Genomic DNA, 13,540 nt, shown 5'->3' on the forward strand with positions numbered 1-13,540 from the left:
GGGTGCTCTGCTGCCTCATGAGGGTGTTGAAGCGGGTGGGGGGTGGGGAGGTGGAAGACGGGCAGCTGGCCGAGTGAGCTCCGCCCATCTGCGGTGGCGCGCGACTCTCCGGAGGACCGAGGGTGCGGCGGGAGGGGGCGTGACCGCGGTGGGGGAGAGGGCGTGGCCACTGAGCCCCGAGGGGGCGTCCTCCAGGCGGGGCGGGCTCTGGCCGCCCCCGCGGGATCCGGTGCGTCAGGGAGCGTCAGGCGGGGCGGGGCGGGACTGAGCGCGGGCGGCGGCGCGCCGGGGCCTCCTCCTCCCTTCCCTCCTCCGCCTCCCGCACTCCAGCAGCGGCTGCCGGCCGGACGGGTGTAGGTCCCGCCGCCTCCGCTTCTCTCTCGCCGCCGATCCCGTGCCTTTGCGTCCTTGCTCGGCATGTCGGCGGCTGTGGCGTGTGTGGATTACTTCGCCGCCGACGTGCTCATGGCCATCTCCTCGGGAGCCGTGGTGCATCGCGGACGACCCGGCTCCGAGGGCGCGGGCCCCGCTGCCGGTCTGGATGTGCGCGCCACGCGCCGGGAGGCCACGCCGCCGGGGACCCCTAGGGCACCGCCACCGCCAGCTACCGCTCCCGGGCCAGGAGGCGCCACCGCTGCGCCCCACCTGCTGGCCGCCAGCATCCTGGCCGACCTGAGAGGCGGGCCGGTAGTCGCCAACGCAGCCAGCACCGCGGGGGGCACCTCTCCGGTCTCTTCCTCCTCGGCCGCTTCGTCTCCGTCTTCAGGCCGCGCCCCCGGCGCCGCCAAGAGCCACCGTTGTCCCTTCCATGGCTGCGCCAAAGCCTATTACAAGTCTTCGCACCTCAAGTCACACCTGCGGACTCACACAGGTAAGCCCCTCGCTTTTTTGCACTGGTGGGATGCAGGGAGTGCATTAGAGAGGTCTCGGGGACCCCATTCGTCCATCTCACTTGGAGCCCCGAAACTGCGTGGCGCGTGGGGGGCGGGGAGGGGGGCGCGCCCAGGCTTCAGCGGCCCGCCGGCCGGGAGGGCGGGGACGTGGTGGGTGGGGCGCGCGCGGGGAGGCGTGGCGGCCACGCGGTCGGGCGGCGCGCGGAGGGCGGCCCTAGTGACCAAATCTCCCGCAACTGCAGGTTGCCCGGGGTCCACTCCGGCATGGTGGGTCCATTACGCGGGATCGCAGTCCTAAGGACCCTACTCCTTCATTTTCGCTTGGTGTTCCTGTCCTGCATTTTGCGCTCATGGTCTCGGGCTTGGTGGTCAGAACATCCGGTTCCGTAGTTCTTCCTCTGCCCTCCCCCAGCCTCAGTTTCCTTATCTGTGAAGAGGGGTGGTAGATCCGGGTTACTGCCTCCGGAGTTGCAGCGCGGATCCCCTCCGAAGGGCGGCGAATCCTTTAGCGCAGGGTTAGGTAGTAGCGGGCACGGTGAGGGGGTGGCTGCCCAGGGCAATTTTCTTTCCATTCTGTGTACTTGAACATGGTGGAGGGCGGCCACGACCCAGACCTGGAGTTGAGGCTCTTCAATCCAGTGGGATTAAAGTCCTCACTTCAACTCTCCTCCCAGGTCTTGTGTCGGCCCACCCCACACACCTGTGGTGGGTCTGGACAAGGTCCTAGGTGGGCAATGAGATTTAGCCTCACTAGCGTTTCTGGGAAGCCCAATCCCTCCGGATTGGATGGGGCAAACCTCTTGTTAGGTACTGGCCACTTCTTGCCCTGGGTGCACCAAGGGTCTGTTCGTATTAGCTGGGAATGTGTACTGGGATTTGAGAATCCACCGTTTTAGCAGTGGTGTAGTCAACAGCTCTGAGGCCACCCTGGGGTAGGGACACTTGTTATGCCCCCTGTCTTCTCTCTGTATAAAAGATAGAGGCTACCTTACTCGTACAGTTGCTGTGGGCAACAAGGCACCCAAAGAGGGCTTGATCGGGGGCTCCCATCACGGTCACACTGGGAGAGAGGTGAGGACAGCTTCCATGGGTGTGTGGGTGGCCCCAGGCATGTTCAGGGGAGGTGTAGGGGGTTGGAGGAGCCATCTTTAGATTCTACTGAGCCAGAAAGCAAGCGGTATGCCTCCTCTCCCTGTGTCTCTAGCCGCTGGCTTTAGGGTCTCCTCCCCCCCTCCCATCTAGAAGCTGCCCACACGTCCAGGCAGCTCCGTATCACCTGTTCACACACATTTCTCTTTACAGAGCATTGGAGGGAGCCACACAGGTAGCAAGGCTGTGTGTGTGTGTGTGTGTGTGTGTGTGAGACCAGGGGCAGGTTACGGAGAGGGAGAATGGAGAAAGATGTCTCTCTTTACCACAGACTGGAATCTAGGGTGTCCTAGCCAAGTAAGTTTGGCTTTGCAGTGATGGGAGCCTGCTGAGCCAGGAACCCCAGTCTTTCTGATTCAGACTGCACCACCCACCCCTTCCAACCCAGCAGTCTTCCTAGTTCCCAGAACTTGGGGTCGGTCAAGGAGGAATCCAGCTCCCTCCTCACACACACTTCCTCTGTGACATTGTGGGGACGATTCTGTTCATCAGCTGTCAGAGGCGGCCAGCCACTCCTAAGCTAGGAAGGGTGAACCAGGCATGCTAGAGAAACTGAGGCCAGAGAGCTGAAGTCTGGGGTCTAGGGATGACTGCAGGCAGGGCCACGAGGTGGGGTGTGGGATACCACTCCACACTGGATCCTGAACCGTGCTTACCACCAGGACAGGATGGATCCTGTCCCCAAACCGTCCTTATCAAAGCCACTTGTGGAACCAGAAGATTCACAGTGGATCTGGGCACATTCGTGTCATTTTGGGGTGTCTGGGGACCACTTAACTCACATCCTGACATTTAGTTAACTTAAATGACCGTAGCCCGGCAGTCCTGGGACTTGCTCTGTAGTCTAGGATGGCCTTGAATTGACATATCCGGCCTGCTGCTGCCTGTTCAGTACTGGGATTAAAGGTGTGTGCCACCAGGCCTCATTTTTTGAGACACGTTCTTACTGTGTAGCCCAGTCTAACTTTGAAATTCAAGGTAAATCCTCCTCCCTCAGCCTTGTCAGGAGGGCTAAACGCCAGGGCCACAGCTGACTTCCCCAGTCCATCCTCAAGTGAAGGTGTCATAGTGCTGATTTAGGGACTCTGTGCAGTCACACACCTCAGGGTCAGTGGGACTCATCTCTAGTGCAGGGCCCAGGGTAGATCTGGTCCCCTCCAGAGCCTTACCCTAAGGCTGAGGACTAGGAGAAAGAATCCTGTCTCTGCCCACCCACTCATGCCTACTAGGGCCTGGATCCATTTAGTTCTGATGGAGGCATAGAGAGTGCGGGGAGAGGGTCACCTTGCAGCCCCAGTATCTCCACCCCATTATACTTGGGGGTGCAGAGGAGAGCTGGGGGTGGGGGTTACAGGATGCTCCCAGCAGAGGCCTACAGGCAGTAGGCAGAGTTTGGGGCTCCCCTTGCTGCAGCCCCTGCTCGGGTTGGGGACGGACTTTAGAGACTGTGGGAGATGTTGACGTTGTTACTATGGATACCGAGCGAGCTAGCCTGGGGGTGGGGGCGGGAGGAGAGGCTGGCTCTGCTCCGCACCGCTCCACACACATGCCGACCCCCCTCCATCTCTGGCACCCTCCCTCCCTGGGCCTTGGAGGGTGGGGGGTTCTCGATCGGGTCCTTTGAAATAGAACCCAGACCTGGGAGAGGCCTGGATGGTCATCCAGGCAGAATCTCACCCCTTTAGGACCAGGCTCTTTTCAGTCAGGTGTCCGGGACCCGCAGGAGTCAATCCTTGGGCTTTCACAGTACCAGGGTATCCTGGGGACTTCAGGCTCCTCTTCAGATATCCCAAAAACCTGTTAACTTATGTCTGAGAAGCGTAGGTGTCTGGGCCAGGGTGGTGGTGGCTCAGTTGGGTAAGGCTGACTGCCCAGAGACCAGCCTAGCGGAAGGAGAGCCCTCACTGTCACCAACATGGATTTCCACACGCACCTGGCATGCGTGTTCCGACACCACACAATAATGTAAAAAACAAAAAATGAGAGGTTTGAAGAAATGTTATCTGTGGTTCCCCAGGACGACAGTGCAGGGTCTTTGTGGTCATCCTGTTCCCCCCCCCCACACTAACCATGAAGTGGGGGGGGGGGCAGATTGGCTGAGGCCTCTGTGTGTGGGGGGGGGCAGGAACCGTGTGGCTGGAGGAACAGTAAACAGGCCCTGGGGCTGGATTCTGAAGGCTGCTGAAGTATTGCCTTTAATCTCAAGGGCGGGGGTGTCTCTGAGGCCAGCTTGGCTTTATGAGGAAATCTCTTTATGGAGGAGGGATTAGGGTGGGAGAGGAGTCTGAAAAGGGTGAGGTGGTATCTGAAGAGGGCGGAGTGCAGAGAAAGCTATGGCCACCCCTAGTGTTCTGATCAGTCCAAAATAGGGGTTCTGATATTTTTTAAGATGTTTCCAGGAGGAGAGGCAGATGGGGAAACTGAGGCCGGGACAGGCAGAAGCCTGGTCATCCACAGGCAGAGGGGATTCGAAGCCCTGTATAAAAGGGGAGGGGTCGAGAGCCCTATGAGGTCGAGGTGGCCTTTGGGGACTGCTAACACCCTATCGACTCAGCTCTTTCCTACGGTTCATAGCAACTAGGGCTGGCTACACTCTCTCTGACTGGCGGGGGCCCCCCAACATTGCTGGAGGTGATAACTACACCCCCACCTAGACTTCTGATAAAAGCAGCCAGATGGACTGGCAGTTGGCAGATGATACCAGCCAGAGGCCTGGCAACCCTTTGGAAGGGTGGGTTGCTGTCCATCCCAGGAAGTCCCTATAGGAGTGTTAATCCTTATTGACTGTCTCAAGAGCTGCCGACAGTGATCCGGCAGCCTGGTCCTCTGGGAAGGAGAGGGTATGGGGCCGTGCTCTAATTCATGAACTTTTGATTTGAGACAGTTTGGGACCTAAAATGTAGACTGGGTTGGCCTCGGGCTTTCTCTCTGTAGTCCTGGCTATTTTGGAATTCTTGAGACCAGGCCGGTCTCAGACTTGGGGATCCGCCTGCCTCTGCCTCCGGAGTGCTGGGATTAAAGGCGTACAGCGCCACCACCTGGCCTACGCTATTCATATCTACTGTGTGTTTGTGGGTATGGGCATGCGTGTACTAAGGTGCAAATGTAAAGGTTGGGACAGTTTGTCAAGGTGGTTCTCTTCTGTGCTGTGGGTCTTGGGGGCAGTCCACCTTCCCTTAGGGTTAAGATGGGCCCTGTAGCAGAGGCTTCTGAGTCCCGCTGCCCCTCTTTTATGTAATCAGAGTGATGGGAGCCCCTCCCGGGGAGTCTCAGATTCTGAGCACGGAGTGGCTGGCTCCTACTCCTTTCCCCAGGCCTGCAGACTTCCCCACAGGCGAGAGTTAAGCATCCCGGACACGTGCTGTGACGGGCATGCTTCAGGGACCGAGTTGGGAACTCAGCACCTGGTCTCAGCTCGCAGCTAAGCGTTGAGAAGGGGAAAATGTCATACTGGGCAACCACCAGCAGAGCCCGAGGTGATGCCCATCAGGAAGCGCCTGGGCAGCCTCAGAGCCAAGGTTTGGGCTTTTATTATTGATTGCCGGCCTAGGTGGAGTCTGGCTAGTCCTATGCCGCCCCTGGCCTTAAACCACCAGAACTGGCCTCCCCTGAGGAGTTTAGACCCAGGTAGCACTGGGCGTGGCCAGTGGCCCCCTCTGCTGGCCACTCCCCTCCTGGAGCAAGTTTACTGGATGTCATAACCTGCATTTGTTAGAGCTACAAAGTATCTAAGGCTCCGGAGTAGAGTCGTCCCCAGCTCACCCTGGCCCTTCCTGAGTCAGAGGGTCAAGTCCACAGCTACGCCCACAGGGCCCTTCTAGCGTAGTTCCAACCCACCTAATCCTCCTCCCAGCCGTCTGGTCGCCAGGAGCTGTGGTGTAGACAGGGGGCTCCTGCACCTTGGTCTTTCAAACACTCCCTTGCCTGCAACACCCCCTCCCCTTAAGTTCCCCCTCTGGGTAGATCGTGATCCTGTCACACATCTAGGCCAGGCTTTTGGCAACTGCACCCAACGTTGTGGGGTGGGGTTTTGGTGAGCGTGGCACACCGCCACCGGTGCGCACACGTGCGCTCCCCAACCCCCAAGTGTGGGGCGGGGACTGGCAAGCTTCCAGCACAGCAAGGCGACCCTGGCCCTAGCCTCTGTCTCCGCTATGGCGGGAGCTAGGACCACGTGAGCAAGGCCGGTTGGGCTGCCGAAGTCACCGAGTCACCGCCCCCGGTCGCCTACGTGCAACAGCTGCATTTCCAGCGGGTTGGTGCTGGTGGCGGTCGCCTCCTCCACTGCAACCTGCGCCTGACAAAGTGGAACTAGGGGGCTAAGGGCGGGGACCAGCCCCATAGGGAGGCTCCGAAAGGGGAAGTAAGCTGATTGCATGCTAGGGGGTGCCCCTTTCCTCTTACCTCCCCCGCCCTCATCCTCTGTCCGCAAAATGGCGACAGGATTCCATGCCCCCCCCCCCCCCTTGTACGGACACAGTTCTGTCACCTGGTGTCTTGTTCCAAAGCTAGGAACCTAGCCCTGTAACCAAGCGCCCCTCCTCCAGATTGAGCCCTTTGAGCTCTGTGGTAGGCAGGAGTACTTTCTGCTGCTCTTGGGCCCGCTGATAAACATTCTTATTGGGCCCGGTATTTTGGATCATTTAGGGGAACACTTCGGAAATGACAAGGGAAGCTTCCTTCTGGGTACGCTCGGTCCTTCTTCCCTTTCTTTGCTGTCTAGGATCATAACCTGTGGGGCTGTGGAGCTTCGGGTTGCCTGGATGCTATACAGCGTCGGCACATGGGGATTCCAGAGGCGGTTTCCCGCATTTTGAGCCTCCGCGGTAAGGGACACTCGGGTGTGGTTTGCAGGGGCCCAGCTGGATGGAGATAGTTTCCATCTGCCCACTTCCAGAACCGTGATGGCCGACGCTCCCAGATCCGTCCACTTCTCCCCTTCCTCAGTTCTTCTCTCCTGGGATCCTGGAGCTGTTTAGAGCAGCTGTCACCAGGAGCTGTTTAGTCTGTCACCAGGTCACCCCAGCCTTCGATGCAGGCTAGTTCCGCTTTCTGGTAGCCTCTGCACTTCCTCTCCTCACTTCCATGAGTCCTTTTCAGAGGGCCCCTTGGCCATTTTCCGAGGGATGTGAGTCTTTGAGAGTCCCAGTTCTCCAGTGAACCCTCAGGAGGCTACTCGCTCGAGGTGACCTCCTACTCCCATTGTGGCTTCTAGAGTTTAGGCCTTTGGCCCCCTAGTGGCCTGGTTCTAGAATTGTTCATGGGCTTTCGGGTCGACACTACACTACATCACACACCGCGCTACCAGGCTTTGGGAGACACCGTGTATGTGGGCCGTCCTCTCCAGACCTGGAGCCTAAAGCCATCCGCACTGGGGTCCTGGGTGAACCTATCAGCCTCTTCTTGGTCCTTTGGAGGTCCATCCGGGAAGATGTTAGCCACGAGATGAGACCGGGTGTTGTGGGGGCCTCCTGGGGATCAGAGAGCTTGGTTGGGCATGGCTCTTGCAGGTGGGACCTGGGCGGGGCCATAGGGAGGTGGGAGTGGCTTGTGGAGGGAGTTGCCTAGTGTAGGCCCGTCCCTGCCCCCCCGAGGCCACGCCCCTAGACGCCCCCCCCCTCAGGAATTGAATTGAAGTTTGGGATTGCTGCCTCACCTTTCCAACCTCTGTAGAGTGATCGCTAAGCTGCACCCCAGCTTCAGACTCATGGGATGAAACCAGCTTGGGCTTGCTGATTCAAAACCGTGGGTGGCCCAGGGTGTCGGAAGGACCTGGAGAAACACCCGCTTCCTTTCAGTTCATTTTGGACACCATTGGGGACTGGGACATCTGAGGACCTGTTAGGTCGGGCAGAAGATGACAGGGCGGTGTCCAAAAAGACACACGCTAGCCAGGGACATGGTAGCCCTACACGTGGGAGGCTGAGGCAAGATCGTCTTCAGTTCTTCTAGGCCAGCTGGGGCAGCTAGCAAGGCCCCCACCTCCGCAGACCTGTAGAACTGGCTGGGAATGCAGCTCTGTGTGCCCGGGCTTCTGAATACAGGCCGGGCCCAGTGCCCCATGCCCGTCATTCTAGTGTAGGCGATGGAAGCAAGGTAACATGGATTGTTGATTAGGGCCACTTCTGAAGCCGGAGAGCAGCCTTGGGTTTGTAGAAAATCCCTTCTCCGACCACTGTCTCTCTCTCTCTCTCTCTCTCTCTCTCTCTCGTTCAGGTGAACGGCCCTTTGCCTGTGACTGGCCTGGCTGTGACAAGAAGTTCGCCCGTTCCGACGAGCTGGCCCGCCACCATCGGACGCACACAGGCGAGAAGCGGTTCCCTTGTCCCCTGTGTACCAAGCGCTTTACCCGCAGCGACCACCTGACCAAGCACGCCCGGCGACATCCTGGCTTCCGCCCGGAACTCCTGCGACGACCCGGTGCCCGCAGTGTCTCACCCAGCGACTCGCTGCCTTGCAGCTTGGCCGGCAGCCCCACGCCTAGCCCTGTCCCCAGCCCAGCTCCTGCTGGCTTGTAGAGCCCTGACCTGTCTACCCTGAGTGTGGTCCGCTTGCTGGGCCTCAGCAGGGATTCCGACAAGGGACACGTCTGTCCTCGAGAGAGCCCGTGTCCTGGAGTTCCCAGCCCACCTCACGAAAGCAACAAGGGGACTGAGAATGGACTTGGGTCACCTGGGGGTCTTGGGAGGTGACCTCAGGTTCTATCTGTAAATAGCCATGGTTAACTGTCCTGTCTCCTCTGGGACCCCAAAATGGGCAGTTGGCAGGTTTTCTCTGTCCCTTCTGCCACCCTGTTCCCCTCCTGGGTGGCGTTGGGAATGAAGCCTGGTCCCATTCCTTGTCCTCAGCCCCCCAATCACCCCTCCAGGTTGGGACACAGGTACACAGAGCCATAGGTGACCGGGGCTGCCCATGGGCCCCGACCTGTCCCCACTCCACTGAAAGCCATTGGCGGAAGTTCAGGGAAATGGAGGGGGACACAGCGGGGCTGACCCCCTTCCATGGGTACTTAAATCTCAGGTGTCCATAGGTTCTGCCCTCAGTAAGGGCCTCCCTCTCCCAGCCCCAGGGGTGCAGGAGGCACCACAGTTTTCAGAGAATTTTAGGGCTGTGGGGCATGCGGAGGTTTCCTCGTAGCATTGCAGCTCACTTTGGGGGTGTGGTGCTGGGCAAATGGGAAAGAAATTATTTATTGTCCTCTCTGACTGCTGGTATGGGGGGCCTGGCTCCCCCTCTCTGGGTGTGCATATGTGTGAGAGACAGTGAGTGTCTGGTACCTGCGGCTTAGCCTCCCTACTCGGCTGGGTTAGGGTCCCTGAGTTTTTGGCCTTGGTGGCATTGCGTCTCAGACAATCTATAGGACCCCTGCAGCCATCCGGCTACAGATGAAGGGCTCTGGCCTGCCCGTCACGTTCCACACTCTCAGGTGTCTGCGGAGGGTGGTCTTGGACTCCAGGATTGGGAACAGGGCGTTCAGCCTCTGGACCTTCTGGGGTAGCTCGGGGTTATTTTGCACAGGATAGACTATTTTTTCAGGCTCAAGCTCCCTGTCCCAGTGGGGTCCCCTTGTGTGGCTGTTATCCTCAGGGGTGTGAGTGGGGATGGTTTCGGAAGAGTTTCAGTAGGATCCTCTCCTATTGCAGGCTGGATTTCTTTTCTAGAAAAGCAATTAGGGACTGTCACACACACACACACCAAGGAGTTGGGAACACAGAGCTACCCTGTGTTGGCTGTGGGAGGTTACTGGCATTCCCATTTGTTCCAGAACCTTCCATCATGCAATGAGGGAGGCTTTGGGTAATGCTATCTTTACTGGAGCCTACGTGAAGGGAGGCCACCCGTCTGGAGCTGGGTTGAAGGCCTGGGCAGGCTCCCTTGCCGGGTACTTCCGTTTGCCCCTTCTCTTTGGCCACAGAAATGAGATGCCTTAGTTTGTGGGGTGGGGGGCTGGGGCCAATTCTTTTTGTGTCTTTTGGAGGTATCTTCCTTCATCCCAGCTCCTGCTGGTCTCCTGTCCTTCCTGTAAACAGGGTCTGAGGTCCTTGGGAGTTAACTCCATAAACAACCAGAGCTTTTCCGTGATGTCCTCCCCTTCCTCCCTAACTTCAGGTTCTGATTGATAACTGGGACTTGGGTCTAACCGTTGAAGGGTAATGTCTGCAGGGCAGGCAGGACAAGGGTCCTAAGGGATTTATTTGTTCTTTCCATAGGGGGCACCTCTCCTCCATTCCGCCTGGCCTCTCACCCTTGTATTTAAATTAAAAAAGCCCTTTTTAAAAACCTGCCCTCATGTCTTGTCTGATTGGTTCCTATGGCCCCCAAGATCCCCAGCTACATCCTGGGGAAACTGAGGCGGCCCACTGATATTCTCCAGCTGTGCTGGGACTCTCAGAGGCCCTGGCAGGCAGGGGGCTGCCTACTGTAGCAAGCACAATTCAGTCACCCACGCCTGGCGCAGCTGCACACCCTCCCGCCCCGTTACCCAGCAACCAGAGCTTGGTGACAGGGCGCCTGGGGGCGGCCGCTGCCCGCCCCCTTCTGGAGCCTGTAGGGGAGGTGGGGGTGGGGACGGACCCCTAGAGCTTTACAGAGCAGAGGAACTAGCAAGCCCTAGTGAAGAGGTGCCTCAGGACCTCCCCCACCATGCAAGCCGTCCTTTTTCTGTCCTCCCACCTTGCACACGTTGAATGCCTACTGCATACCCTCTTGGGATTGGGTTGGTGTAAAATAAGGGAAGTGAGCGGGGTTTAAGAGGCTGAGAGCTTTTAGGAGCCAATGAGACCTTAAATCCCTGTTGGAGAAAAAGACATCAGATCCCAGAGGTCTGTTGAGCTCTGGGACCTGGAACCGGGGTGGGGTGGAGCTGAGCCGCCCCATTGCACCTGTAGTGCCAGAGGAGGTGCCGCGCCCCACCTAGTGGCCAACGCTAGTACTGCAAGTCTGTTGGCTCAGGGCTGCCCCACCCCTGGTGTAGAGTTTGTCTATTCATACAATCCTGCATAGGTATCCATGAGCTCTTTGACTTCTCCCGCTCCTTCGTAGTTCTCGGACCCGCGATTTGGCGTCCTCTATACTTCCCATCAGATTTTAGCTTCCTTGCGGGACCAAAACCCATCATCCATGCGTGGCCTCTGGAATCTTCACCCACAACTCTCTGGGTGCCTCTGTTTGCTCCATCGATGCACCCTGTCATGGTGTCCCCCATGCCTTGTCACAGCATGGTCCTCGTCCCATTCAAAGTCTCTCTGCAGTTTCGTGCTGTGCACATGTATGCGGCCCTCTGCTCCAACAGCAGCGCTGCACACAAATACGGTCAGCTCTCCAGAACTCAGCCTCCAGTAACTTCTAAGCTCTTTCGATGGTCCTGGGGGTAGAATCCAGAACTTTGCATATATTGGACAGGGTCTCAACCGCTGACCACACCTCCAGCTCCTCACTGAGGGACTAGAATGAGCTGCACCCTCCCCCGACCACGCCCCCAGCCCCTCAATGGGGTAATTCTAGGCCAGTACCCACCACTAGATGTCCCAACTACATCCTCTGGTTTTTTTTTTTTTTTTTTTTTTTTTTATCACCACTGACTAATTTCAGAACATTCTTTTATGCCAAAATAAGACCTTACTCCAGGAGCTGTCATCTCCCCGTCCCAGCCACCCTTCTTAAGTCTGCACCCCAAGTTCTGGATGTTTTCTGGGGAGTCCCCTACTCCTTTGGCCTTTGGTGTCTGGTTCTCTCACTGAACATCATGTTTTCCAGACCCCTCCACACCAGTGGTCTCGTCTCCTTTGGGAATCCAGCAACCCTTTCATGTGGATTGCCTAAGACCATAGGAAAACAGATTTACATTGTGATTCATAGAAGTAGCAAAGTTACCGTTATGAAATAGCAATGAAATAATTTAATGGCTGGGGGTCACCACATAAGGAATTACTTGTATTAAAGAAAGGGTCGCAGCAGTAGGGGGTGGCGTTGACAACCAATCTATAGCCAGGCAGTGGTGGGCGCACACCTTTAATCCCAGCACTTGGGAAGCAGAGGCAGGCGGATTTCTGAGTTGGAGGCCAGCCTGGACTACAGAGTGAGTTCCAGGACAGCCAGGGCTACACAGAGAAACCCTATCTTGAAAAAACAAACAAAAATGAATTCGATCTTTTGCAGTCACTGTGAACAGATAGAGGTTGTCCTGCAGGGTCCTGGGGACACCAGCTCTGGCAGAAGCTGGAGATGAGGCATATATTATCAGGGTAACTGTATTCTCAGAGGCCGAGTTATCTGTGACAGTACTGAGGAGGAACGGCAGATGGAGAAATACTGCAGAGCGTTATACTGCCTGGGACCTCCCAAGGCTCCCTCTGCTCCTCCGCCATGGATGGGAAGCAATCTCTCAGCCTTTCAGCTGTCTTTGCCCAAGGGCTTTGTAGAGAATGGGCCACATCTGGGACACCTCTTGCTGGTCCCAGAGACCTGCCACCAAGGCGACTGTATTTCTATTTAGGGACTCTGCCTTGGGGGTAACCTACAGCTTTTGGATCCCAAATTCCAGCTGGTTTTCCTTGCTCTGTCAGCGCCTCATTCCGTTGCTTGTTTATAATAGTTGTACCTGCCCACCATCTTACTTCCTGTCTTAATGGCTCATATGATTCCAACAACATCCTAGGGAGTGGGACGCTGTGGGGAGTCCAGAGATTTTGGGGAGGGGGTTTCGAGACAGGGTTTCTCGGTGTAGCCCTGGCTGTCCTGCAACTCACCCTGTAGACCAGACTGGCCTCAAACTCAGAAATCCGCCTGCCTCTGCCTCCCAAGTGCTCAAATTAAAGGCATGCACCACCACTGCCTGGAAGGAGATTTTGAAAAATATCTTTATTGCTGGGTGGTGTGGCCTTTAGACCTGGCACACAGGAGGCAGAGGCAGGCAGATCTTTGTGAGTTTGAGGCCAGTCTGGTCTACAGAGTGAGTTCCAGAAAATCTAGGGCCACACAGAGAGACTGTGCCTCAAAAAACAAACAAACAAGTAAACTTTTATTTATTTTAAAATATCAGTTTCCAGGTAACCCTGGTTGGCCCTGAGTTCTCTATGTAATTGAGAATGATCTTGAGTCAATTCTCCCACCCCACCTCCTCTGTACTGAGATTATAGGTGTGTACTACCAGAATTGCTTCTGAGGCTGTGTAACATTCCAATGTGTTCAGGGCCTACTTTGGTTTTGTTGTTGTTGTTGTTTTGTTTTTGTTTTTTTCGAGACAGGATTTCTCTGTGTAGCCCTGGCTGTCCTGGAACTCACTTTGTAGACCAGGCTGGCCTCGAACTCAGAGATCCACCTGCCTCTGCCTTCCAAGTGCTGGGATTAAAGGCTGAGCCATCACTGCCCCGCCCTACTTCTGTAGGTTCATCATGAATCAGTGCTTATCTAGGTGATTTCTCTGTGAGAAGTTTCAAATGATGGTAGAATACTCTTCCCAAACTGCATGCATTGGCTCATGCCTGTAATCCTAGGAC

The 13,540-nt window shown here is 56.8% G+C and overlaps 1 protein-coding gene across 1 annotated transcript; it reads left to right on the forward strand.

The window, feature by feature from the left end:
• Window positions 1-244: 244 nt before the first annotated feature.
• On the forward strand, window positions 245-10,327 carry Klf16 (KLF transcription factor 16). The gene is made up of 2 exons (XM_052165286.1): window positions 245-871; window positions 8,259-10,327. The coding sequence occupies exons 1-2, from the start codon at window positions 418-420 to the stop codon at window positions 8,558-8,560; spliced, it is 756 nt and encodes a 251-aa protein (XP_052021246.1). The 5' UTR covers window positions 245-417; the 3' UTR covers window positions 8,561-10,327.
• The last annotated feature ends 3,213 nt before the right edge of the window (window positions 10,328-13,540 follow it).

This window comes from Apodemus sylvaticus, chromosome 20, assembly GCF_947179515.1.
Source record: "Apodemus sylvaticus chromosome 20, mApoSyl1.1, whole genome shotgun sequence".
Classification (NCBI taxonomy): domain Eukaryota; kingdom Metazoa; phylum Chordata; class Mammalia; order Rodentia; family Muridae; genus Apodemus; species Apodemus sylvaticus.

Bases quoted from the DNA above. Each gene is read 5' to 3' on its own strand.
- Klf16 (XM_052165286.1), top strand. From the start codon at position 418: ATGTCGGCGGCTGTGGCGTGTGTGGATTACTTCGCCGCCGACGTGCTC. The intron at 872-8,258 runs GTAAGCCCCTCG...TCTCTCGTTCAG, and splicing joins ACACCTGCGGACTCACACAG to GTGAACGGCCCTTTGCCTGT.